Below are 27,446 nucleotides of genomic sequence, written 5' to 3'. Positions count from 1 at the left end.
TCACTGGATCGAACTCGGGAACTTCTGTTCCCGAGCCTGGCGCTGAAGCATACATTCTTAAGGATTTTGTATGCATATAAAGGTAAAATATATACTATATACTAAGACAAACGTTTGACTAACTGACGCTAAATAATACCAGATGTACCTGTTCTGACCTACTTAGTAAGAGAACTTCCGATTTTTTTTCGATCCCGATCCACAATAACCTATGCACATCCTCCCATATACTTTAAATCATCTCTAGATTACTTATAATACCTAATACAATGTAAATGCTATGTAAATAGTTGTTACACTGCATTGTTTAGGGAATAATGACAAGGAAAAAAAGTCTGTACATCTTCAAACAACAAGTGCTAGAAGAGCACTTCCGGGTTTTTGCGATTCGCGGTTGGTTGAACTCGCACATGCGGAACTTGCGGATAAGGAGGGCCGACTGTACACACTAAGATGCAGCACAGCAATGCAGTTTTCTTTTTCTCTAAATTCTGGATCTCCCTGTAGATTATATCCCTGACCCAAGAATTGCATTGCTGTTGACATCTTCAAAGATGCTCTTGTCTCCCTGGCCCCTTTGTGAGAAAGCTGCATTTGTTGTACCCTACAGCATACACAAAATGCTGGAGGGACTCAGCAGTCCTGATGAAGGGTCTCGGCTCGAAATATCAACTGTACTGTTCCTATAGATGCTGCCAGGCCTGCTGAGTTTGCTGAGTTCCTAAAACATTGTGTGTGTGTGTGTGTGTGTGTCTGTGTGTGTGTGTGTGTGTGTGTGTGTGTGTGTGTGTGTGTGTGTGTGTGTGTGTGTGTGTGTGTGTGTGTGTGTGTGTGTGTGTGTGTGTGCGTGTCTTGGATTTCTGCATATTTTCTCTTGTTTTTGTTGTACCCTTCTTGTCCATGGACATCTATGTCCTCTGTGTCTTGAGTCCAGTCACATTGCTGCCCTCCCGTTCTGCTTCCTCTCATCCCTGCTTTCTGACTTTCCCCAGCTCTTCTCCCATTCTCAACTTGTGACGCATTAACAGATGCTCATAAAAGCAAACTGATTGAAAAGATTTCCTCTTAGCTTGCCGTGATGCTGTGTATTTTTCTCTCAAACTCCATTCGCACCAGATGACCCTAATTAAGGGCTCCACAACTAGCAACAATATGGCTGAAGATAAACATTTTGACAGTGACACAATGAGCTTCAGCAGACACTTCAGCTTCAGCTTCCAGTGTTTAATGTGTTCTTGCTTCAGGCTTCATGAGTGTCCCTGGCCAGGCCTACAGTTACCGAGCCGCAGATGAGTTTATTCCAGTTTTGCTGAGTCAGCCACACAGCACATGAATTAGTGCCTTTGCTCCTGACTCTTCATTTGTGACGGATTCCATGGGGATCTTTCTTAGAAGTACCGTTCCGATCTCTGAGATAACTCCTCTGAAATAATGAAAATGCTCCTTATTTCGCAATTCCAAACCGAATTTCCTGAAACAGATTCTATTTGCTTCTGTATCTTCTCATGATGAGTATGTTCTATTTCTCGGGTGCATCTGATTGCTTCAGTCATGTGACCTTTGCTTATTTAGTTTTTATTTAGAGATAAATCGTAGTACAGGCCCTTCTGGCACTTCAAGATGTGTCACACAGCAACCCACTAATTAAACCTGAGTCTAATCATGGGACAATTTACAATGACCAATGAATCTACTAATGGGTATCTGGGATTGTGGGAGGAAATCAGACCAGCCACTGGAAACCCACGCGCACACAGGAAGGAACGTACAAACTTACTAACAGAGGATACAGGAATTGAACTCTAAACTCTGACGCCCTGAGCTGTAATAGCTTCACGCTGACTGCTACGCTACCATGGCACTTCCATTAAGCTCCAGCAGCCTTTCCAAAAATCTTGTTAGGCACAGATGTGGCAATTCTGTTGAGATCCAGTCTGAACAACTAGGACTACTAGTTCTTTACTCCCAAAGAAAGTAGACAATGTTTTTCTTTGAGATGGAACTCATAGGCTCACCCCTCCAATGACTCAGATTCAGGTCTGACCTCTGATACTATCTGTGTGGAATTGGTATGTTCTCCCTGTGTGCCGTTACTCAAAGCTGTGTGGTTTCCTTCCACGTCACAAAGATGTGCAGGTTGGTGGGTTAATTGGCCACTAAACCTCCCCGAGGGTGAAGGAAATTGTTAGGATCTAAGGGAGGTTGAGGAGGATGTGTAGATTTTAAAATAGCATTAGTGTAAGTGTAAGTTAGATGATCAGCACAGATCCAATGGGCTGAAGGCCTGCCTCATGTTCTGTGTCTCCTGTGACATCTATCTAGGCATCTTCCTTTCGTCCATGTTCTTCAGTAGAACTGTAGAGCTTTGATCCCCACTTCCACTTTTCCTTGTGACCTTGTCACATTAACTGGCACTCTGCTCTCATGTGGTTCTTCATAGCCGGCACAATTAACTGTTCTGAACAATGGATCCGTTTTGCCCATAAGTTCAGTTTGCTCTGCTGTTGTCTGTCTCAGAGATGCTTTCCAGAATCAGAATGCTTCACTCTCTCTAAACTCCAATGCTCTTCCCAATGGCGTAGTGCACACGGCCAGCTTACTTTGTGGTTACTCCTGTTCAGCTCTGACTGCCTAGCCCTAGACAATGCCTCTGCTGGGATGGGTATCTTCACCCACCCACATCTCCCTCTTCCCCCCCCCCCACATTCCACTGTCCCATGACAAAGGCAAAGCAAGTGATTCTGGACAGAAAGACATGGCGGTTTACTTGTCATTTCTCACTGAAAAGTGAGAAATGAGGTTTATTGTTATTTAAATACGTACATGTATATAATATATTTAGAAACAAGATGCTTCTTCAAACCAGGGTGTAAAACATATAACACACATAACACCTGATAACATGAAGGCAGGGATAAAATCTACAGATGAATCACACATACATAACAAACTAAAGTGTATTAATATTAAATATGGTAAAGTACAGAACAGATTAACCAGTGACACTTAGAATACGACGCAGCTGGGAGTTCAGAAGCCTAATGACCCGGGGTAAGAAACTGTTTCCTATCCTGCCTGTTCTTGTTTTTATGCATCGTAATCTCCTGCCTGATGGTCGAAAGTCAAAGAGGATGCTGGATGGATGGGTGGGATCTTTAATAATACTAAGTGTCCCATGTGTGCAGCTCTCCTGATAAATGGCTTCCCTGTTCCCTTAAGCTAACAGTTCCCAACCTGGGGTCCGAGGACTCCTCATTTAATGGGTGGGGTCCATGGCATAACAAAGGTTAAGAACCCCTGTCTTTCCCTGTTTTCATTCAACATGGACAAAATGCTAGAGGAAATCAGCAGGCCAGGTGGCATCTGTGGAAAAGAGTATACAGTTGACATTTTGGGCCGAGACCCTTCATCAGGACTGGAAAAATAGATGAGAAGTTAGAGCAGGAAGGTGGGGGGGAGGGGAGGAAGAAGTACAGTGGGTCGGTGATAGGTGAAACCGGGAGAGGGGAAGAGGTGAAGTAAAGAGCTGGAAAGCTGATCAGAAATCTGACAGGAGAGGGTAGAAGATTGTGGAAGAAAGAGAAGGGGGAGGAGCACCAGAGGGAGCTGATGGGTAGGTAAGGAGATAAACTGAGAGAGGGAGATGTGAATGGGAATTGCAAAGGAATTTGGTGCATTTCTGGAAGGTCGAGAAATTGCTGTTAATGCCATCAGATTGGAGGCTACCCAGATGGAATTTAAAGTGTTGCTTCTGCAACCTCATTGCAGCAATAGAGGAGTCCATGGACAGACATGTCAGAATTTTTCCTTCTCCTACTCTTTGTAAAGTTTTTCATGAGCAAGTCTGCAGTGGGACATTGCATTTCATTAGCAGCTGGGCATCTGGGTGCCTTGCAGCATAGCATTGGTGAGAAATCTGCTGCACAACATCAGTGGGACAGTCATTGCAGACTCATTGAGGCCTTTCACCATGTTACGAACTCTTTCAGGAACAGAGCTCAGTGTCATCATTAGCTTCAGTAGCATCACATGTATTTTCTTGTTCCCAGGGAACCCAACTCTCAAGATCAGCCACATTTTGTTTGCTTCTGCAAATGTCCTATCTGGGTGCAATTGTTACAGTGGGCTGCTTTAAATGATTTAAATGCTCCATGTTTGCCTGATAGCAGTAACATAACTTCCAGTCTTATGTAGTCAGGTTACCCAGGGTTTCCCCATCTTTCTGGTTCCTGTAGTTAATTGCATTTCTACCACGTCCACTCTTCTGCTCAGATGAGCATATTCCAGTGAGGAAATGTGCATCGCTTGCTGCCATTAACGTCCCTGCAAGACTGCCCAATAAACCCATGTGTGCTCCTGGAACTGACTGAAATTGCCCTTGTTGTTATTCTTCAAGTGTAAAGACTTTTTAAAGAGTTTGGCTTCTAACCCCACTCTGACCTTTTACCTCTTCTCACCTGCCTAATAGTTCCCCCTGGGCCCCCTTCTCCTTCCCTTTCTCCTATGGTCCATTCTCCTCTCCTATTAGATTCCTTCTTCTCCAGCCATTGACCTTTCCCACCCACCTGGTTTCACCTATCACCTTCCAGTTAGCCTCCTTCCCCTTCCCCCACCTTTTTATTCTGACATCTTCCCTCTTCAGTCTCTGTCCAGAAACAGAGTCTCAGCCCGAACCATTGACTGTTTATTTATTTCCATAGATGTTGCTGACCTGCTCAGATCCTCCAACATTTTGTGTGCTCTGGATTTCCCGCATCTTCTCATGTTTATGATTTGGCCTGTATTATCCCATGCACTAATCTATCCCTTAGCAAGCTGTCCAGCAGCATTCCAAAATTATTCCGCTAAATCTTTCAGGCTGACAAAGTAATCCCCAATTTCCCTGTCTGGTATCTGGTTACAAGTACTGAACTTGTATTTCAGATGATACTGGGTCAAAGTATGCCTTTAACACTGCAGCTATTTTATCCAAATGCATTTTGTGGCGCTAACTGTCACGGATCATCGTTTAGAGTTGGAGGATCTTAGAACGTGATGGCATAGAAACAGGCCCTTTGGCTCATAAAGTCCATGTGAGCCATTGTTCTGCCTAGTCCTATCGATCTGCACCTGGACCATAGCTGTCCATGCCCCTCCCATTCATGTACCTATCCAAACACAAAAATACAACTGCAAATGCTGTGAATCAAAGAATACGTACACGACGCTGGAAGAGCTCAGCAGGCCAGGCAGCATCCGTGAGAAAAGAGTAGCCAACGTTTCCTGACGAAGGGTCTCAGTCCGAAACGTTGGCTACTCTTTTCTCATGGATGCTGCCTGACCTGCTGAGTTCTTCCAGTGTCATGCACCTATCCAAATTTCTCTTAAATGATGAAATCAAACCCACATCCACCTGGCATTTTGTTCCACATTCTCACCACCCTCTGAGTGAGAAAGTTCCCCCTCATGTTCAGTTTAAACATTTCACCTTACACTCTGAACCCATGACCTTTAGTTCTAGTCTCACCCAACCTTAGTGAAAAAAGCCTGCTAGCATTACCCTATCTATACTAGTCATAAATTTTTATACCTCTGTCAAATCTCCCTTCATTCTCCTATGCCCTATAAGATAAAATAGTAACCTACAACCTTTCTCTATAACTCAGGTCCTCAAGTCCTTGTAATTTTTCTTTGCACTCTTTTAAGCTTATTGACGGTTTTCCTTTACGTAGGTGTACAAATAGTGGTGGCATCCGTCGGTCTCGAGAGACCATGGATCTGTGCCTGGAGTTTCCAGGGCGCAGGCCTGGGCAGGGTTGTACGGGAGACCGGCAGTTCCCCAAGCTGAAAGCCTTTCCCTCTCCACACCACCGATGTTGTCCAAGGGAAGGGCACTAGGACCCATGCAGCTTGGCACCGGTGACGTCGCAGAGTTGTTAAGTGCCTTGCTCAAGGACACAAACACGCTGCCTCAGCTGAGGCTCAAACCAGTGACCTTCAGGTTACTAGTCTGATGCCTTGCCCACTAGGCCATGCGCCAATGCAGGTGTACAAAACTGCACACAATACTCCAAATTTGGGTTCATCAATGTCTTATATAATTTCAATATAATATCCTAACTCATGGAGGCCAGTGTACTGAAGATAGCACTTCTGTGACACCACTTTCAAGGAATTGAGGATCTGTATTCCCAGATCTGTCGATAATACTGCACTCTTCAGTGCCCTACTGCTCACCGTGTAAGTCCTGCTCTGGTTTGCCCTCCCAAAGGGCAACGTCTCACGCTTGTCTGAGTTAAATTCCACCTCCCATTTTTCAGCCCACTTTTCCAACTGGTCCAGATCCCGCTGCAAGCTTTGATAGGCTTCCTCACTGTCCAGTCATGGTGTCATGTGCAAATTTGCTGATCCATTTTACCATATTTACCAGATCGTTGATTATAGATGACAAACAACAATGAACCCAGCATCAATCCCTGTGGCAGACCACTAGACAAAGGCCTCTAGTCAGAGAGGCAACTATAGAAATATAAAATGACAGCACAATACAGGCCCTTCAGCCCACAAAGTTGTGGCAAGCATGGCCCTACCTTAGAAATTGCTAGGGTTACCCATAGCCCTCTATTTTGCTAAGCTCCATGTACCTAGCCAGGAGTCTCTTAAAAGACCCTATCATATCCGCCTCCACCACCATTGCCGGCAACCCATTCCACACTCTCACCACTCTGTGTAAAAAAAACAAACAACAAAAAAAAACTTAACCCTGACATCTCCTCTGTACCTATTCCCAAGCACCTTAAACCTGTGTCCTCTTGTGGCAGCCATTTCAGCCCTGGGGAAAAGCCTCCGACTATCCACACGATCAATGCCTTTCATCATCTTCTACAGGCCACCTCTCAGGTCACCTTTCATCCTCCGTCGCTCCAAGGAGAAAAGGCAGAGTTCACTCAACCTGTTTTCGTAAGGCATGCTCCCCAATCCAGGCAACGTCCTTGTAAATTTCCTCTGCACCTTTTCTATGGTTTCCACATCCTTCCTGTAGTGAGGCGACCAAAACTGAGCACAGTACTCCAAGTGGGATCTGACCAAGGTCCCATATAGTTGCAACATTACCTCTCGGCTCCTAAATTCAGTTCCACAATTGATGAAGGCCAATACACCTTATGACTTCTTAACCGTAGAGTCGACCTGCACAGCTGCATTGAGTATCCTATGGACTTGGACCCCAAGGTCCCTCTGATCCTCCACACTGCCAAGAGACTTACCATTAATACTATATTCTGCCATTATAAATGAACCACTTCACACTTATCTTCTACTACACTCTGGCTTCTCTTCTGAAGCCAATGTCTAATCTAGTTTACTACCTCAGCCTGAATGCCAAACAATTGAACCATCTTAACCAGACTCCAATTTGAGATGATGTCAAAGGCTTTGTTAAAGTCCATGTTGATAACGTCCATTACCTTTCCTTTATCAACCTTCCTGGTAATTTCCTCATAAACTCTACAGACATGACCTACCATGCATAAAGCCACTGACCATCCCTAATCAGTCCCTGTGTATCCCAAAATGCTTATATAGCCAGTCCCTTAGAATACTTTACAATATCATATCAACTACCAATTATCAGGCTCACCAGCCTATAATTTCCTGGTTTATTCTTAGTCTTTCATAAACAATGGAACAACATTAGCTATCCTCCAACCCTCTGACACCACACCCATGGCTAAGGATGTTTTAGTACCTCTGCAAGGCCCCCTACAGTTTCTGCATTAACCTCAAAGTCTATTGAAAACCAAGGTTCCCTAAACCTGTTAGCCATACCCTTTATTCTGACAAGAACTAACAATCTCTGTACTCCTAAAATTTTACTTTGACGGCTTCCCACTTACCAAACACACTTTAGCAGAAAACAACCTGTTCCTACCCACATTTGCCAGATCCTTTCTGATACCATCAAAATGGGCCTTTCTCCAAATTAGAATCTCAACCCGTGGGCCAGACCTATCCTTCTGCATAATTATCTTGAAACTAATGGCATTATGATCACTAGATCCAACAACTGGTCTGTCCTGCCTGAGCACTTCTGTGACATTTTCCTTGACGAGTAATGCCACTTTATCATGCCTGAATCAACAGAATCCCGGAATATTGAGCTGCCAGTCCTGCTCCTCCTGCAACCAATTCTCACTAATGGTTACAATGTCATTTAGAGGGTGAACTGCATTGGATAGTATAATTAAGGATTAACTACAATGAAAAACTGTCTTCAGAAAATAAAACCTGTATGCAATTTAACTTTCAACTGATACTTCATGGCTAGTGAAACCAATCGTTGAGTGTGGGACATTGGTACAGTCCCATTGAAACTATATCGTTTGTACTTGGGCAAACACAATGGATATTAGTACATTAGTCCTGCTATTAGTAAATTGATAAAGATGTATTCCTGCCACCTAAGGCACAGTTCAGGACAGATTTATTTTGTCACTTATCCTTTGGGTTAGTTGTATATTCATGACACTATCTCCAAACACTAACAAAAGGGGTATATTTTGGATGTCTGGGTTTTGGAACAGACACGTATTGAATATTCAAAGAATTCTGCTTGTTGGGATGTACTGCCACTAATATGTTGCTAATATGTAATTTAGTAAATTTAGCTAGCTATATTTCAAATGTTAAGTAAAGTAGGTAATTATAGCAATTGAAACTGCAGTTAATTATTTATTGTTATCTTTGTGCAACAAGGTATTTGTGTCAGGAGAGTCCAAGAGAATCTCACTCTCCTGACAAAATACTTCATCACCTTCCCCAGTTTAGCTTTCAGTCGGTCCCAACACTAACCAATTTTCTAAGTCATGTGGAAGTGTCAGTACTTGTCTCCATTAGCAATACAGTTATTTTCTCTGCTTGTAGCTAGCTGAACCTTGTTCTTAATTATTGTTTCTTGTGGCCCATAACGTGGTAATAGGCTTTGAAGGACATGTGTAGGTTCTCCAAGAAAATACTAAACTTTATCATATTTCCATTATGTCTCACGTAGGTCATTTTTGCCATTCATTTGTAACAACTAGATATAAACCACCACAGGGCAAGTGTTCTCTAAGCATCCATAGAGTTATGAATTTGTTACGGCTGTCAGCTAGCCTAACGTTATAATTATTAAAGCCTTGTAGTTGGTCAGAGTTCTCAACAGCGCCTGTAGGAGATTTGCCTATTTGAAACATGGATCAGTCCTGTTGCCTGGAGACTTTGGGGAACTGGATTCTGCCCTGCCAATCTATGGCACTGGTATCTATGAGAAAGTTGTGAGCATCGAATGGGACAGCAAGATGCAATATTTTCTGTTAGTAATTTTAAAAAGTAAAGATTGCTATTTTGGAGTTATGCAGATGTTTTCGGTTAAGTTCATGTTTTACTCTCACAGATACCAGACCTGTTCCACCTTTGACACCCTTAACTGTTCAGACCTCATCTTCTTTAAGCTTATCTCTACCTTTTGAAGAGTCTTTAACCTAAATTGTTAAATTGTTCTCTTTGCATAGATGTTGGCTGACTTCATGAGTGTTTCAAGAATTTTCTGCTGTTGTTTCTTTTTAATTTGTTGTCTGTCTTTATAATTTTTCTATTTTCAACAATTGGGTGTCCTTGGTAGTTTCTGATATCTGCTGCCAGTGTTGGTCTTATTGCTGATCTACTTCCCTTCTTGTTCTTGTCTTACTAAGAAGGATTTTTGCTTTTGAAAGTAGGAATGGTTTTCTTGCTTCTGAGGAGCATCCACTCATCCTTGTCTTGTTCTATGTAGTTTCTTGGCCATGGTTTCCAGCAAATGTGAGACGTTCTGTCCTAATCTTGGACATTTGCCTCATTCATTTTCAGTTCCTATCTGCTGGATATCTCAATTTCATTGGTCATAACTAATAGCTGTTTGTTCTGAAGAATAATAAAGAACATACAGTCAAGGCATCCCTCCATCACTTGTGCTACGGTGAGGGTTCCAGGTGTAGTCCCCATTTGTTCATCTCTGTCAATGACTTCACCATCTGCTGCAAAGACATTTCCACCAGGTTTCCTGTTCACTGTTAATTTCCATGAGCCTACAGTTGAAATGAAAATAACCAACACAGTGATAAAGTCATGTATTTAGGTATTCCAAGGCAGAATTTCCAAAACTTTTCCAATTTCCTATCCTAACATTAATGGAAATGACAGAAATGTGTTTCCATTGACCAGCCACCAAAAACAACCACAGCAGATTGGGAGAGCCAGAGCTGACACTGATCCAACTTCAAGCTCATGGGTGACAATCATGGTTCCTGTCGGAAAGGTTTCTGGGTAGACTACCACAAGGCCTGGGCCAGCCGAGCATTGAGGCAGGCTTTACACATTAGTGCAAACAAGATCCTCAAATGTTCCTGCAGAGAACATTTGAAGAGAATTTTCTTGCAATGACTTTTGGATATTTTGATCTTAAAATCAGTAAATATTATTTTCATCAGCTTTTCTGGCTCAGTAATATATATAGCATTATCTTACCATGGGGCACAATGGTAGCATAGTGATTATGCTGGCCCCGTTACAGTTCAGGGTGTCGGTTCAATACCGGTGCTGTCTCTAAAGAGTTTGTGCGTCCTCCTTTTGAACACATGGGTTTCTTCCAACTACTCCAGTTTCCTTCTATATTCCAAAGACACACCAGTTAGTAGGTTATGTGGCTGATATAAATGGTCCTTTGATTAGGCTAGGGTTAAACCAGTGGGTTGCTGGATGGGTTAGAGGACCTGTTTCGCACTGTATTTCAAAGTAAGTACCATAAAAATAAATATATCTTTATGTCCCTGAGAAAAGTGTTGAATATGGAGCAAATAAGTGGAGATTAACTTCAGTTTCTTGTGCCTTTGGTGGAATCTAATGGATTCATACAGCTTGGAAACAGACCCCCAGCCCAATGAATCTGCATTAACCTTCAAGCATCGTTTGCACTAATGCTATCCAGTCCCAACATTCCATTCCCTTCCCTCAGTTTCTGCAGCTCAGCCACACACAAGTGGCCTATTACAATGGCCAGATAAAGTACTGCACTTATTTTGAATGGGGGAGGAAATGCACACAGTCACATGGGAGTGTGCAAACTCCACGGGGACGGCATCTGAAGCCAGGATTGAACCCAGATGGCCAGAGCTGTAAAGGCAGCAGCTCTACTTGCACCACTGTCCGAATTTGGTCTACTGTCACCATGGCTTTGATGTTCAGAAGGGGTTGTCGGATGAGTCTCAGCTAACCGACCATCTGTCCTCGAAGAGAAAGTCAGGAAATTCCCAGTGCCATCCCAGGCAAGTGGCAGAGATCTTTGAAATATGAGCCTGTTGGCTTTACTCAGGGTGATAGAAAACTCATTTCCAGCTTAGCCTCTTATCAGTGTTCTAGTCATTGACTGTCAACTAGCCAGCCCATTCAAGGTGAGATGATGTAATGTGAAGCTGGGCCATTGAGCTACATACAGTTGTCCCATAGTCAGTTCCACCAAGCATCAGCAGCCAAGGTCAGGCTTCGGACCTGGGGAAGCAGAGGATGGATGAAGAAGTAATTGTGAGAGTGCAGTCACAAACAAGAGATGCTGGAAATCCAAAGCAACACACACAAAATGCTGGAGGAACTCAGCAGCCTGGCAGCATCCATGGAAAAAAGTAAACGGTCCTCTTCCTTTCCAGTCCTGATGAAGGGTCTCGGAACAAAATGTTGACTGTTTACCCTTTTCCATAAATGTTGCCTGGCCTGCTGAGTTCCTCCAGCATTTTGTGTCTGTTAGTTGTAAGAGTGATGAGTTGGTGTTCCAGTGCAAAAGGCTATGAGTTATGATCTGTTTAGGACTGTTTATTTTAGTGGAGTTTTTTTTGTTAAGGATCCTCATCATCTGGGACATGCCCTCCTCTTGTTACTACCATCATGGGGGAGTTACACGAGTGTGAAAATTTGTGCCCAAACAGCTTCTTCCTCTGTGTCATTAGATTTGTGAATGGTCTATGAAGATTATGCCATCATTTTTTTTTTGCAGTATTCATTTATTTTGTAATTGGTAGTAAATTTTGACTTTGCATTCCCACAAAACAGCAAATGAAATATCATATAAGACAGCAATAATAAATATGGGTCTGATTTTTGATAGTCTCTGTCTAGTGCTGCTGTGCGCTATAGAGTAACCACCAATGTTCGTCATGCTTTTCTGCATCCAGCACTGCAAGGGTCTTCACCATTGTTTCAAGTGTTTTAGCATTTAGAAGTACTGCTACCACAGTGCCTTCTTTTATATAACTGTGGGTGTCAGGTTGTGAGATTATGTAAATAACTCCTGCTCCAGCTTGGAAGGAGCCCCAGTCCCTAGAAATCCATGTCCTTAGGGAGAAAAGTCCATCTCCCCCCCCATCCTCACCACATTCTACAGAGAATGTATCGAGAGCATCCTGAGCAGCTGCATCACTGTCTGGTTCGGAAATTGCACCATCTCAGATCACAAGACCCTGCAGCGGATAGTGAGGTCAGCTGAGAAGATCATCGGGGTCTCTCTTCCCGCCATCACGGACGTTTACACTACACACTGCATCCGCAAAGGAAACAGCATTATGAAGGACCCCACGCACCCCTCATACAATTGCTTCTCCCTCCTGCCATCTGGCAAAAGGTACCAAAGCATTCGGGCTCTTACAACCAGACTGTGCAACAGTTTCTTCCCCAAGCCATCAGGCTCCTGTTACGTAATCCCGTAACTGGATCACTTACCAGCAAAGATAGAGAGGTCCGTTGAAGTCTGATGGTACTACTTTTAAAAGTCTTTATTTGTAAAGGGGCACAAAAATAAGACATTCAGATAAAATACGTCGTCAATACTCAATCTAAAAACACGAGTATAATAATAATCATCAATTAAGCAATAGCTCTATCGTTTGTCTAGGGGATATTGTATTGTCCGATGGAAAGATAAAAGTCCCTGTCCTTTCAAGCTGCAGCTTTTGGGTTTAAGAGAGACGGTTTTAAACTTGCCCGGGTCTTTTATGAGGCCACTCCGTTGCGTTGGAGAGTTGGTTCCCCGTTGTTAGTTCCAAGTCATTTTCCGTGGTACCAGCCACCAGCCCCCAGGCAAGGGAACCAAACGCATGTGGCTTCCTTCAAATGGCTTCCCGCTATTACGGGATCGCTAGCGTTTCTTCTGGTGCGTCTGAATGTTCCCCCAGACCCTCTTTTATACTTCCTCATGGGGTCTCAGATGTCAATCAGGTTGGGATGATGCAATCCCTCTCTCAACCAGCCCACTTTGCCCGAGGGCTTGCACGTAGCATAGTCCCCCGATCCACAAACGTGGTCTCCAGGAGACAATGGCCAGGTCTCTCTCATTTCCTGGGTCCTCTGAGCCAACCCAATAATGCTCTTGCGATTCTCACAAAGGAGGGGGCTCCCCCGCCCCTTCGGCCCCTCAGAGCTGTGGTGCATTCATAACACTCCTCAATACTCAGAGTCCAGACTGACGTCTACATCATTTATTATTATATTGTAATTTGTCCTCCACTGTGCCTATTGATTGTTTCTTATTTATTGTATTGCCCTGCACTGTTTTGTGCACTTTATGAAGTCCTGTGCAGGTCTGTAGTCTAGTGCAGTTTTTATATTGTTTTATGTAGTCTAGTGTAGCCTTATGTTGACTCACATACTCTAGTGTAGTTTTGTGTTGTTTCATATAGCATCAGGGTCCTAGAGGAACATTGTTTCGTTTTTACTGTGTACTGTACCAGCAGTTTATGGTGGAAATGACAATAAAAGCAACTTGAACTTAAACTTAACATCAACACAGCCATTAGCTTGCTATGAGGATGGCAGTTGTGTCTGGTGCAGGCTGCAGGTTTCAGAGACTGAAGTAAGGACAGCCAATTCATTGATGAATGCTAAGGTCCAGCTGAAGGAATTGCTGCCTGAACATCCTGGCTGAATAAGCTCTCCAGCAGACGGCCATATTGCCCTCCACCCTCTGCATCTACCAACTTGTCCTTCTCTGCGACCTCTGCTCACTATCATAGACGTCCAGGGCTTTGAAAGCATCGAACAGTACATAACTCCTGTATACTGTCAGCTCTTGAAAAGCTGGAACACCAGTCCCCCTGGACTATGAAACCACGTGCACACTTGTACAATTCTATCAACATGCAGCAACTATCAATCAATAACAATCCTGAAGGCTGATCTCAGTCCCTTTGAACAATCCCTGCACCTCAGCACACTCACATCTGCAAGATCAATGGGAGAACTGGCTTTAAAACCTGACTCGTGCCATGATCTGTTTGCTTGACATACTTTTGAAGTTTGTTAGTCTCTCTCTCTCTCCCTCCCCCTCTCCCCCCTCTCCCCCCCCTCCCCCCCCTCTCCCCCCTCTCTCTCTCTCTCTCTCTCTCTCTCTCCCTCCCCCTCTCCCCCTCTCCCCCCTCCCCCCCTCTCCCCCCCCTCTCTCTCTCTCTCTCTCTCTCTCTCTCCCTCCCCCTCTCCGCCTCTCCCCCCCTCCCCCCCCTCCCCCCCTCTCTCTCTCTCTCTCTCTCTCTCTCTCTCCCTCCCCCTCTCCCCCTCTCCCCCCCTCCCCCCCCTCTCCCCCCCCTCTCTCTCTCTCTCTCTCTCTCTCTCTCTCTCTCCTTCCCCCTCTCCCCCTCTCCCCCCCTCCCCCCCTCTCCCCCTCTCTCTCTCTCTCTCTCTCTCTCTCTCCCCCTCTCCCCCTCTCCCCCCCCCTCCCCCCCTCTCCCCCTCTCCCCTCTCTCTCTCTCTCTCTCTCTCTCTCTCTCTCTCTCTCCCTCCCCCTCTCCCCCTCTCCCCCCTCCCCCCTCTCCCCCTCTCTCTCTCTCTCTCTCTCTCTCTCTCTCTCTCTCTCTCTCTCTCTCTCTCTCTCTCTCTCTCTCGTAGTCCACCACAACTGAACCATGGATGGTCTCTAGAATTGTACTGGCTCCTGTAGCTCCCATATTACACACACTCCAGAACCAACATGCATCTAAGTGCATGAAGTAAATATACCTTCTGCATGAAATACAAACTGGCTGATGTTCATGATATTCTATTAGCTGCTGCACAGAGCCAAAGTTGTTATTTCTAGCAGTGCTGACTTAACCAAGGCCTCAATGGTGCACTGAAATGCTCTGGTGTTGCTAACTCTAGCTTGAGCCTGAGAGGACTATGCTCCAGACTGCACCTGCTAAGCTATGAGGCTGTCCTTTACTTTGAGAACTCATCAGGAGTACAGGGTATTGACATCTCCGCTACACTAGCCTCTCCATATTCACAACCCTGGGAGAGGGAGGAGCCATTTCAGAATCAGAATCAGGTTTAATATCACTGGCATACATTGTGAAATTTGCTAATGTTACAGCAGCAGTATGATGAAATACATGATAAATATAGAGGAAAACATCTGAGTTACAGTAAGATTGTCTATTAAATAGTTAAAATAAGTAGTGCAAAATAAGACAGAAATAAAAAAAGTAGTGAGGTAATGTTCATAGATTCAATGTCCATTCAGAAATCAGATGGCAGAGGGAAAGAAGCTGTTCCTGAATTAATTAGTGTATGCCTCAGGCTTCTGTACCTCCTTCCCGATGGTAACAATGAGAAAAGGGTATTTCCCAGGTGATGAGGGTCCTTAATAATGCACGCTGCCTTCCTAAGACACTGCTCCTTGAAGATGTCTTGGAGGCTAGGAACCATGATGGAGCTGACTAATTTTACAAGCTTCTGCTACTTCCCTTGATCTTGTGCAGTAGCCCCCCCCCCATCCTGCCCCCCGCTCCCCACCGTACCAGACAGTGATGCAGCCAGTCTGAACTCACTTAGTTGTCAGCTAACTGTGACTGTGCACCATTTCCTTTCATCTCTCATTTTCACTGAAGAGCTCCAGCTTTTGCTACTGGTTGTGCAAATCCCCTGGTGTAATACAGTGGCAGTGGCTTGAAAGTGCCTCTGATAGTGAACTGACTCTGAATCTCTATCAATGAAATGGCTCAGTATGAAGGAGAATGTTTAGCAAGTAACTAGAACAGGAGTCTGGTTGTTCCGATGTTTCTGGCATTAGCCATATGTATTTTTGTCAGTGATTTTTGCCACTGTTTCAGGGCATAGATAACAGTCTGCAGAAGGATGGAGTCTGACCTTCCTCATACTTCCCACGTCTCTGTATTCAGCTTGATGCAGTGTTGACAGTCTCAGCACGGACTGACTAGGTCAGATATATTTGAATGAAGCCGCTGAGCTGAACTACAATAGAAGTCAGCAGCATTGCACCCAATAGGGGTCTAAAACTTGTCAGCATTATTACTAGATATGACATTCCTCTCTCTGCCAATTTAACGCAGGAAATTTGTTTATCTGAATTAGTCAATCCTTCCGTTTGAGTAAGCTGTCAGTGGAATGTAATCTGTGGGTCATGTTATTTGCTGATTTTCGTTTTGAGTGATCTCTGGGCTCGAGGTGAGTGATTTCTGGGCTGTAGAGATCTGAGCCAATTTTCCGTTTGTATTTATTGAGTTTGGATTATGTAGTAATGATCTGCCTAGAAAGAGAAGTAGGTTTAACAACATACTTGCATTGTCATGCAGACAACGATTCTAAAAAAGGCTGATTCCACCTTTTGCATTCTTCCTGAGTGATCACGACAAATGTCCCTGATCCTTTTTTTAACCACTGACCCTGGAAACAATGCACCTCTGGCTGCAGTGGTGAAATGGCTGCCCCACTAGCCACGTTCAACCACCTACCTGCAGTTGGCATCTGGGGGACCATTTCTTTCCTATCTCAACCAAGCTGAGGAATATTTCTGTAAGAACCAAGCAGACAGTTTTCACAAAGCACATTTACACGGATCTATTCCTGACCACGCGGAGCCTCTGCAGACAGATTCATAAAGTTGCAAATGTAGCTTTTATCCTCACAATTGCAGTGTTGTTATAACTGATAGTTAAAGCCATCATGGAGAAAGTTTATAACGCCAGCCGTCCTAACACATTCTGGAAGTCTGCTGCATACTGTCAGTATCTTTTAAAGGTTTCATACTATTGTCCTCAAACTGGGAAGGGCAATCCACTCAGATTTGGAAAATCTTTTTTTTTAGGTAACTTGTACTTGAGAGATAAGCCACAAATGTGTAAGAGGAGCAACCACTTCAAACTGAGGTACAGTAGACATTTAATAAGATGATTGCTTAATAATTCCACTACATCTGGGACTTGACCAATATTTAAACCTTTATGGAAACTGGGACAAAGCAACCACTCAGTGACTAAGATGTATGGTTACTGTCACTAGGTCTGTACTCCAAGGGAAAGAAGTAACTTCAAACCTTCATTGACTCCTACTTTAGAAATCCCTTTGCAATGTAGTATTCACTTAGCTAGACAGTTTAGGCCAGAGGCTAATAACAGGTTTGTTTGTATACATCTCTTAGGTGGCTTCAGTTAATCTGTTTGTACTCAGTATTGTATGCTTGACAGTATACTCTGCCTAGTGTAAACATCAACACGTTAAAGTGTAAGAAAGTTTTCCGTGAGTCTCCCTCATGGGTTCACTGAAGCTTTGAAGTAGTGATCTTCCCATTCAGTGAGGAGTGCTGGTGAACATGATGGTAAGTACGGTTAATTAACTTCTCATCAAACAGCAAGTGTAGTTTGTGTACAATTGCATAAAATTCACTTGTGTTTAAAGCAATGAGCCTGTAATATCAAATGTCCTGCCATAAATGAAAAATAAAGACCTAGAGTACTGACAACAGTTTAGGTTTGGATGTAAAGTGTCCTCCTACTCTGCTCTGCCACATAGCTATGCTGACCAAGCAAAGCAAGGTCACTTTGTTTGTAATGTTATTTGTTCAGTTGATTGGTAGGTGGGGCTTATTCTGGATACCTTACTTTTACTTTCACAAGATCCTGTCACCCTGCTGGCCCACGCCATTGAGGATGGAGTCAGCACTTTGCACAAAGCTGACAACTACGTATCCTCAGAAGGGAAGTTGAGGCTTGCCTCTTGAGTCAGAAGGAAGCACAGATGGTTCACCACAGGCAGGAAGTCTTGGGCCATTAGGTGAACCACAGATCTGCCAGAAACTCAGCAAGAACTGGTGGTGATGCAGACAGTGAAGAAGGTCATCGAAAGACAGCACAATAGATCCGTTATAAAAGATCAAAGTTCAAAGTAAATGTCATTATCAGAGTACAGATATGTCACCATATACAACCCCAGATTAATTTTATTGTGGTCATACTCAGCAAATCCATAGAACAGTAACTGTAACAGGATCAATGAAAGATCAACTAGAGTGCAGGAGACAACCAATACAAATGAAAATATAAATAAATTGCAATAAATAATGAGAATATGAGATAACAAAATGGAGTCCTTAAAGTGAGATCTTTGATTGTGGGAACATCTCAATGGTTGGACAAGTGAGTGTAGTTGTCCCCTTTGTTCAAGAGCCTGATGGTTGTATCTGCTCATGAACCTGGTGGTCTGAGTCCTGAGGCTCTTGCACCTTTGACCTATGGCAGTAGTGACGAAAGAGCATGGCCTGGGTGGCAGGGATCTCCGATGATGGATGCTGCTTTCCTACGACAACATTAATATAGATATGGTCAATGTTTGGGAGTGCTTTACCTGTGCTATACTGGACTGAATCCACTACCTTTTGTAGGATTTTCCAGGACTCAAGATCCATTTATTATCAAAGAATGTGTAAATTATCGAGTTTCCATGCAGGCAGTGATGCAGCCAGTCAATACACTGTCCACTACACATCTATAGAGGCTTGTCACAGTTTTAGATGCCATGCCAAATCTCTGCAGACTCCCAAGAAAGTAGAGGTGCTGGCGTGCTTTCTTTGCAATTGTATTTACGTGCTGGATCCAGGACAGGAACACTGGAATAGTAACACCAAGGAATTTAAAGTTGCTCACCCTCTCCCCCGATCCTCCGATGAGGCATTGCTAGGAGTACAGAACATAAGAATCAGGAAGTGAAGTTTAGTTATGTTGCACTTACAATATTGGATGCAATTATTGTCATCCCCTCGCAGGAAGGTTAGAGAGGATTTAGAAGGGGTGCAGACTAGATTAGAGGGTGCTAGCTACAAGGAAGGGTTGGACAAACTGAGGTTGCTTTTTTCTGGAGCATCAGAGGCTGAGGGGAGACCTGACTGAAGTTTATACAAAGATGAGAAGCGTTGATAGTTTAGACAGCCAGAGTTGTTATCTCAGGGTGGAAATGGCTAATACAAGAGGGCAGAGCTTTTAAGGTCGGGGGGGGGGGGGTGGGGGGAAGTTAAAAAGCAATGTACAGGAAAGGCAGCAACACCTCAGTGGAGACCAACCATCGTAGAAGTGGATGACTCCGACGTTGGAAACCAGTGTAGATTCCTTTTCCCAGGTATTACCCTTCTCTTTAAGTTTAAGGGGAACACGGGGGAAACTTCTTCACTCAGAGGGTTGTGACAGTGGGGAATGAGCTGCCAGCGCAAGTGATGCATGAAGGCTCAAGTTCAGTATTTATGAGAAGTGTGGATAGGTACATGGATGGCAGGGGTATGGAGGTCTATGGTCCCAATTCAGATTGATGGGAGCAGGTAGCTTAAATGGCTTGTCACGGACTAGATGGGATGAATACTCTGTTTCTATGCTGAATTTTTCTATGACTCTGTGACAAGCTTTTAAATCCTATTCAGTGTTACTGCCCTGACAATTGTTTTGAAGGCTCCTTCATCTCAATCAAGGACTGGGACATCTCTCATCAATTCTTTGTACCGTTCACCATCCATATTCCCATTCCCACTCTATTTCCTTCAACCTTATACATACAAAGACGGAGAAGGAGGCTATTTGGCCCATTGGATCCATGCTGCCTTTTAGTCTCATTCCTCTTCTCAATAACTAAGGGGTGTAGATGCGGTGAATTGTTCATTATTCCTTCCATGAAAACATTCAAATGCTTTATCTATGACTATCAAAATTAATTGCTCTCCTAGGATTGCCCTAGAGTACAAAAGTAGCCCCCCATGTTTTTCTCTTTTGTAAACCCTCTCCCTAAAATTTTTGCTCTGAGCTCCTCTACTTCATTAACAATTGCAAAGAGATATTTCTCTCATTAATGGAGAGATTCTCTCCAGAGAGTTTTGAAGATTCAAAGTATATTTATTATCAAAGTGTGTATTTACAACCCTGAGATTCATCTTCAGGCAGCCACAAAGTAACACTATAGAACCTGGTTAAAGAAAAACCCCGCACAACAAAAGCCATCAAACAACCAATGCGCAAAAAAAAGAACAAATTGAGCAAACAAAAAAGAGCAAATAGCGCATAGAACATGAAACATCAAACCTCAGAAACAGAGTCCACCTCCACGGGTCACCGAGGTGAGTGAGGCCTGTTCAGTGGCCCTGTGCCACAGCCACAGTCAGTCAGTTCAACGCTGTGTCAACGGCTGCGGGCCACAGCCGCTGAGCCAGCTCCGTGCCGAAGTGCCTCAGTCAAATCGTGCAGGTATTTAAAAAGATTCAGCAAAGACGCATGGAACTCGACCTGCAGAGCCCCCAAAGTGAGCCATAGCCACAATTGCTGCTGAGGATATTAAACACCGAAATGCAGACACCCCGAAAGTGAGTCCACAGGCGCGAGCTGCTGAGCAACTGAATGTTGAGGATTACGAATCAAACCTTGCAGCCTGGGACCGCGACGTTGAGTACCTGTTCATTTTCCGTTCTCATCCTCGACGCCTTATCCGGCGTGGAGTAATGGAGACTACCCCGGGTTAGCATCCACCATATGAATCAATGGCCACTCTCCCCGTCCTTTCCGAATCCCCCGGAGATCATCAGTGTGCCACGTTTAGTCAGCTCGAAAATACATCCTTAAGGTGGAAGTGACAGTCTGCACGCGATCGCAGTTCAGCAGAGGAAGAATATTTAGACGAAGAGTAACTAGTAGTTTTGTGAGCTGTCTGCAGGATGTCACAGTTGGTTGCAGGAGTCGGCGAGGGAGAAGGAGAGAAAAGTAAGAAGCAATCTGAGCTATTGATACGGATGGACATCTGATACAGCCAGTGAAAGTGAGCTCCTTGGAGTTTTGATTAGCCTACCTTCATGTTGTATATTTCATGTAGGAGCATTCTGTTGGTGACTGGGCTTTCAGATCTAAGCTGTGGCATTTCCTTCTTCAATGCATTTGCCTATCTTTCTGCTCCTTAAAACCTACCTGTGTGACAAAGCTTTTGGGGATCCACCCAGACATGCTGCTTAATGTCACATATATTCAATAACCTTTCTGAAAGTGGATTGGGATGGCTTGTTAACTTAGAAGGCAAGAAGGAAATATCTTTTGTGTTTTTTTTTACAGTGGTGAAAAGGATTACCGGCCCTTAGGAGGGAGCATGTATTGTGTGAAATGCATCTCATAGATTAAAGACTGGCATTTTAAGTAATACAACCATGTGACAACAAGAGCCAGCTGGTAACCAGAAGGTGCCATAAACTGCCTTGAACATTTACTGAGCATTTGCTCACTTGTGGACATGTTGGAAAAGATGCTTTCAATCTCTTTAAATTTTACAATGTGCCTTTGAAAAACACAAATTCCTTGTAAAGGCATCAATATGTACTTACTATATGTTTAACAAGCTATTCCTTTATCGCAATCAAATCGACCATCGCACACTCGCTGATGTATTCCAAATACAATAGCTATTTAGAGTCAGTGTAGCATTGTATAGAGATCCCAGAGGTTACCACATTTGGATGAAGAATTAATTACTTCTGGCATTGCTAATTCCTCTGCTGTATTTGCTGTAATATAGCTCACTGCTGTTACGTGTAGCATGATTATACAGAGGGCAGATGGATCTGCGGACAGTACTCCAGAGTAAGCCAGTGCTCTTTTGTACATCAGGTGTTGATTGGAACGGAAAATGAGTTAAAAATAAATCACAAACAAGAGTAAATCTGCAGATGCTGGAAATCCAAAGCAACACACACAAAATGCTGGATGAACTCAGCAGACCAAGCAGCACCTATTTCAAGGTCCTGATGAAGGGTCTCGGCCCAAAACGTCAAATGTTTGCTCTTTTCCATGGATGCTGCCTGGCCTGCTGAGTTCCTCCAGCACTTTGTGTGTGTTGCTAAAAATAAATCTCTTCTTTTATTATGGTGAGTGTTCACATCCCTCAACTTCATAAGTGATTACAAAGGTGAAAGAGTTAATATTGCACCAGATTGCACAATATAATATGAAGAATAAAGATTTTAACACATTGATAACCCAGCTTGAACTCTGTGTTTGTGTGTGTGTGAGAGAGCGAGATATTAAAATGGAATAACTTAGCTAGTGAGGCAGCATCTGTGGAAAGATTTTTATACATAATGAGAGTATTTTTGATCTGAATCTCAATACCTGTACATGTAGGGAAAGCAGGGGTATTGGATAAGTATGTGGAGATTGAGGGATTGGAGATTAATAAGATTGTAATGCTAGGGACTTGATGGATCAAATGACTACCTTCTCTGCCATTTCCACCCTGTAATTCTCTGCTCCTCTTCCTCAATGTCCAACTGAATCAGTAATAAATTCTTTCTCAAAGACCGGCTTTTAGCATCTCCAGTTCCCAGTGCAGTTTGATGCTGCTGCAATGTGCTGTAGCTGAGATTCAATGCAGTCTCTACTGTGCAGTAATATGTCAAAGGTTTGACTTGCCTGAGGCTGGCACAGAACCATCTATAACGTGCTTTCTGCTATCAGTTCTCAAAATGAGATTTTGTTCCTGACACTGCATTTTTGCAAACATAGAATAAATAGATATTTGGTAATTAAATCATGAAGATACGTCGTATTTTTAATTGATATATTAATCACGGAATCAGATAAAATCTCCTGATTATTGTCATTTGGCTGAGATAATTTGTCATTTTTAGCTTGTGACCTTCCTTAAGGTGTCCTTTACTTGAAAAATCTTGTATTTTAATCCAAAATATGATCTTTGGTTTGTTCTTTTATTTTGTCAAAACACACCTTCTTTCAGTCACACTTGAACACATCTTGAGGTTTATGAGATGGATCCAGTTTTGCATGTTTTTACTACTTTGTGTCAGTGTTTAGAGCCAGGAAGATGCCTGATCTATTATGCATGTTATAATCATAACTCCTTTCACACAGGAAATGGTTAAAGTTATCCACAAATTAAACCTGCTTCAGCCACAATCATTGCGTTATGCACTAATTGACTGGTGGAAAGAGAATAAAGAATGAAAACTTGGCAGCCCTAATTCAGTGAGCCTCACTCGTTTCCGTTTAAGCTAGTAGCTGGTGAATCGTTGGTGTGTAGCAGATGTGTGAAGAAGGGGAGCATTGGCAGGGACAACAACGCCACACTCATTTCATGAGAATGATGAACACTGGAGGTATCCAAGATTCATTTTCTCCTGAATAAACCTTGTCCTTGTGATATCGGACAAAGTAAAATCAAAATATGATTGTTTAGAAATTCAGCCCTGGTTGGTCATGTATGGGAGTAACACACATTGTATTCTGCCTCCAAAACATCATGGAATTGAATGCTTAGAGGTAAATTACAAAGTCCTGATGTAGCAAAGAATGTATTTAACAACACTGACTGAGGATATATGATGGTACATTTGTTTCAACAATTTAGATTTCCTCAAGGAGGGCTGCATGGCATAAAAAGACTGTTTTCTTGTTCAGATGATCTCCTAAACAATGTATCCCACTCCTTAAAAGATAGATGGATCTCAATTAGAGACCTCCAAACACTGTCATCTACCAGCAACCAAAAGGTGCAATTTCCTTAAATTAAGTTTGTTTTGTGACCTAATACAGGGTACTCCATCCTGCAGTCGATTATGGAGAAAGCAGGGCAGAACGGCTGGCAAGTGAGCGCAATCTGTATTGAGAATTTCAATGATGCCAGCTACCGACGGCTTTTAGAAGACCTGGAAAGGAAACAGGAAAAGAGATTTGTGGTAGACTGTGAAGTAGAGAGGCTCCACAACATTATGGAACAGGTAATGCCATTGATTGCAATCAAATATTAATCATTCATTTCTCATCTCAATAACATCACTGTTTGTTGTGGAAATCCCTACTGTGGAGAAACTATTTAGCTGGAACCCTGATTACATCTTCCCTTCAGCAAGTTCTTGCTAGTAGTACTTACCTTTGAGATTGCAGTGGGTTTTCAACATCAAACTCAAAGCTAAAATAAGATTAGGATAGATGAAATTATTCTGAGAATACTGTGGTGTTGTACAGAACAAAGGATGTTCATACTTTGAAAACTGAAAAGATAACGGCAAAGCTGAAGGATCAAGGTCTGATGTTATTTTTCAATTTGGCATTTGTTCATCCTTGAATATCAGTTGCAACCTCATTCAATGTAAAGCATCCGCCATATCCAAAGCAGTTTCTTCTCATTGAGTAAACGTATGCATTGTTTTCAAAACATTCTGTTTCCTGTCAATGTAAAGTATTGAATCTTAACCAAACTTGACAAGTTGCTGTCATGCATCAATCTGTGGAATTCTTGAAAAATTGGTACAAATGAAAGCAATAACATTGCTGACAGTGAATACATTTTATTTGCAGACTTATTAGACTGAGACCTAGCAATGTCAAAACATTCGTACTCTGGGGTACTTTGCAGTAACGATTGAAGTAAAAGAAATTCCAGTAGCAGTGGAACTTACCTGCACACATCCACTGGCTTCAAATCAGTGGCAGATCACAGAATTATTTTTAACCCTGGTCAATAAAAATATGCGAGTAATACTGACTTTAGGCAATAGTGCAAAGCAAATAGGAATAGCCCATTTTTCTGTAAGTCAAGGTGAAGCCAGGAATTCCACGGGACTACCAGCGAAGAGGCAAAAGGGTGGCGAGCCCAAAATACACAAGAAGCCAGTGTCCGAGCAGGGCAGAGTTTGTAGCAGATAGAGTTGCAGGAGGTTAAAGATCTTGAGAGATTCACGTAGAAGAGTGAGAATGTTATACCTGAGGTGTTGAGGGAATCAGGGCCTGATGCTGGTCGTAGTGAATTGGTTTGTAAGATTATTGGCCTGATGGAATTCTGAGTACTAGAATTTAAAATGAGTTAATATCTATGGTGTGGAAAAGGGGAAGCTGGTGGGGGGGGGGGTGGGGAGCATGAGAAAAGTTGAATCTGGAAGTGATCATGAATTGAATTTGGAATGATCATGCGTGAGGAGTTTATCAGTATGACTGGTGTAGGGAGAAAGACAATTTTAGTGAAAGTAGGCATTTTTTTTTGCGATGGTGAAGCTTTGGAGTTGAGGTTTAATAGGACAGAGCTGTATAAAGTCTCAGTTCTGTCTATCGCAAGGCCAAGAGGTAAGGCATAATCATTGGCAAAGGAATTAAATTTGTGACTGGAACTGGCATGATGGAATCTATCAAGAAATTTCAACTTTTACATGCCTATAGGTTGTGTTGGACTGTTAGCTGACTACATAGTCATTAGGAGACCTGGAAATTGGAGTTGGGACCATGGGAGGAAAAGTTGACCCTCTGACTGTGGACGATGTCTGAAAGACACAAGGTGTAAGTGAGGAAGTGGTTCGTGCCTAGTGGCAAGCATAGATCCTTGGGAAAATTGAGAGAGAAATTAAGAGTTACTCATAGCTGGTTCACGATGGAGCCGAGTTACAGCCTTCACTTGAGCTGGACAGTAAAGAGATGTTGGAAGAGAGTGAACTGATCACATTCGTCAAAGATTGCTGAAAGATCAAACATGATGGGGCAGGTTTGGAAGTAACACAACAATCTTACTTACTCCCCATTCCGAACAGTGGAATCTTTGCTTCCCCTGCAAAGCTCAGCTGTTTTACGGTGCAGTGGTCCAAATGATATCCCTGTTCCAATGTTTCTGACTCACTTTGTTATAAGCTGTTTGCCAAAAGCAGCTTCTGGTCGGACTCCTGCATAATGCAGAAATAAATTCTTCAAGTTGCTTGTCTCATTTGCAAATTATACACAGCAATGTGAGCACATGCAAATATTTGACTTTGAGTACTGGAAGACATCACTCACTATGTTACATCACCCCATTCCATTTATAAACGTCCTGCCTCGTTTTGCTATTCAAATTTATTTGTTTGGTATTGTAAACATATTTACTATTTATTTATAAACAAGTGATTATATTAGGTACCTTTTAAAGCACAAATTAAGTATTAACATTCCTGTGGTTACAATAATTATTGTTATGACGTGTAATAAACAACAAATCATATCTGACATCAGGAGTGAACCTTACATTATATTAAAAACATTAGAAGCATTAATGATGATTACAAATGACCACCTACTGTATTAGGTAATGATGATTATCAGCTCTCACTGTATGAGCTGATGATAGCTTAAACATCTGAGTCTATTAAACTTTGATGGAGAAGCTTGAAGATAATTGTTGCTCCTTTATAATGTTACTGACACTGGAAGCACTGAGTCTCTGAATAGCATTTCTGATAGGCATGTGCAACATAAACAGGGTGAATTCAGGGAAGACTATCTGTTTGGAAGAAGCCTCCATTGCTATTGTCCTGGGATATAAAGATGACAGTTCGAAAGAAGTCTGCCAGCTGACTTCCATGGTTGAGAATAAGTAATGAGGTTCGGCGGTGGAAATGGAATCTCACTGATTTCGCTTTTACATCCACTGAAAGCCAACACAAGATCACCTCTCAGTCACAGAGAATCAGACTCTCCATTTGATTGCAAATGCTGCTGTCTTTGCCTTCACAAATTCTATGATCCAGGCTGGATCAACCACAAAGTTCGTGGGTTAGGTAACAGTAAAGTGTTTTCCTTCCGGCCATGATCACACCCAAAATGTTTGGGAAGTAGGCCAACCTTCACCAATTAAAACATTTAAGTTATTAGATCCAGTCTGATAAGAAAGCAAAGTCTGTCTGTAAACCAGGCAGGAAATGGTGATACAGGAAGTGATGATTTAGAAAGTGGGTGATTCTGTATTTTTGAATAGACATTGTGATGGGACTTGGGCAGGTCGAGCATTGATGCATGGCTGTTTTTTTTGAGAGGAGAAGCAGAACATTTCTGAGGGTCATTCACATGAAGACAAGTACCGTACATATTCCCTGAGAGACGAACTCTGTTGATTTTCTGTCTGCTCTGACATTCAGAGGGATTGGTGGTGGGGTGCCAGTGTCCCATTGTTTTGCAGTGTCTGTACTGGAAAAGTAACCCCTGAAAGTTTGAAGTTCAAAGTGCATTTATTATCAAAGTATGTATACTATATACATAGTTGAGAAACCCAATAGAGCCCATTAAAAAAGAAGAAACCATCAAACACCCAATGTGCAGGAAAAATATCATGAGCTCATACCAGATCAGACCTGATGCGAGTCCTGCAACTCC

The 27,446-nt window shown here is 42.9% G+C and overlaps 1 protein-coding gene across 2 annotated transcripts in view; it reads left to right on the top strand.

The window, feature by feature from the left end:
* The window catches only part of LOC132390758 (glutamate receptor 4), a 232,903-nt gene that overhangs the window by 64,782 nt on the left and 140,675 nt on the right, over positions 1-27,446 (top strand). For both annotated transcript variants that reach the window (XM_059963307.1, XM_059963308.1), the window contains exon 4: positions 23,871-24,055. In XM_059963307.1, coding sequence (XP_059819290.1) covers positions 23,871-24,055 — 185 coding nt within the window. The remainder of the gene's footprint in view (positions 1-23,870; positions 24,056-27,446) is intronic.

Source organism: Hypanus sabinus, chromosome 3 (assembly GCF_030144855.1).
Source record: "Hypanus sabinus isolate sHypSab1 chromosome 3, sHypSab1.hap1, whole genome shotgun sequence".
NCBI lineage: Eukaryota > Metazoa > Chordata > Chondrichthyes > Myliobatiformes > Dasyatidae > Hypanus > Hypanus sabinus.
This window is presented reverse-complemented; position numbering and strand designations above follow the sequence as displayed.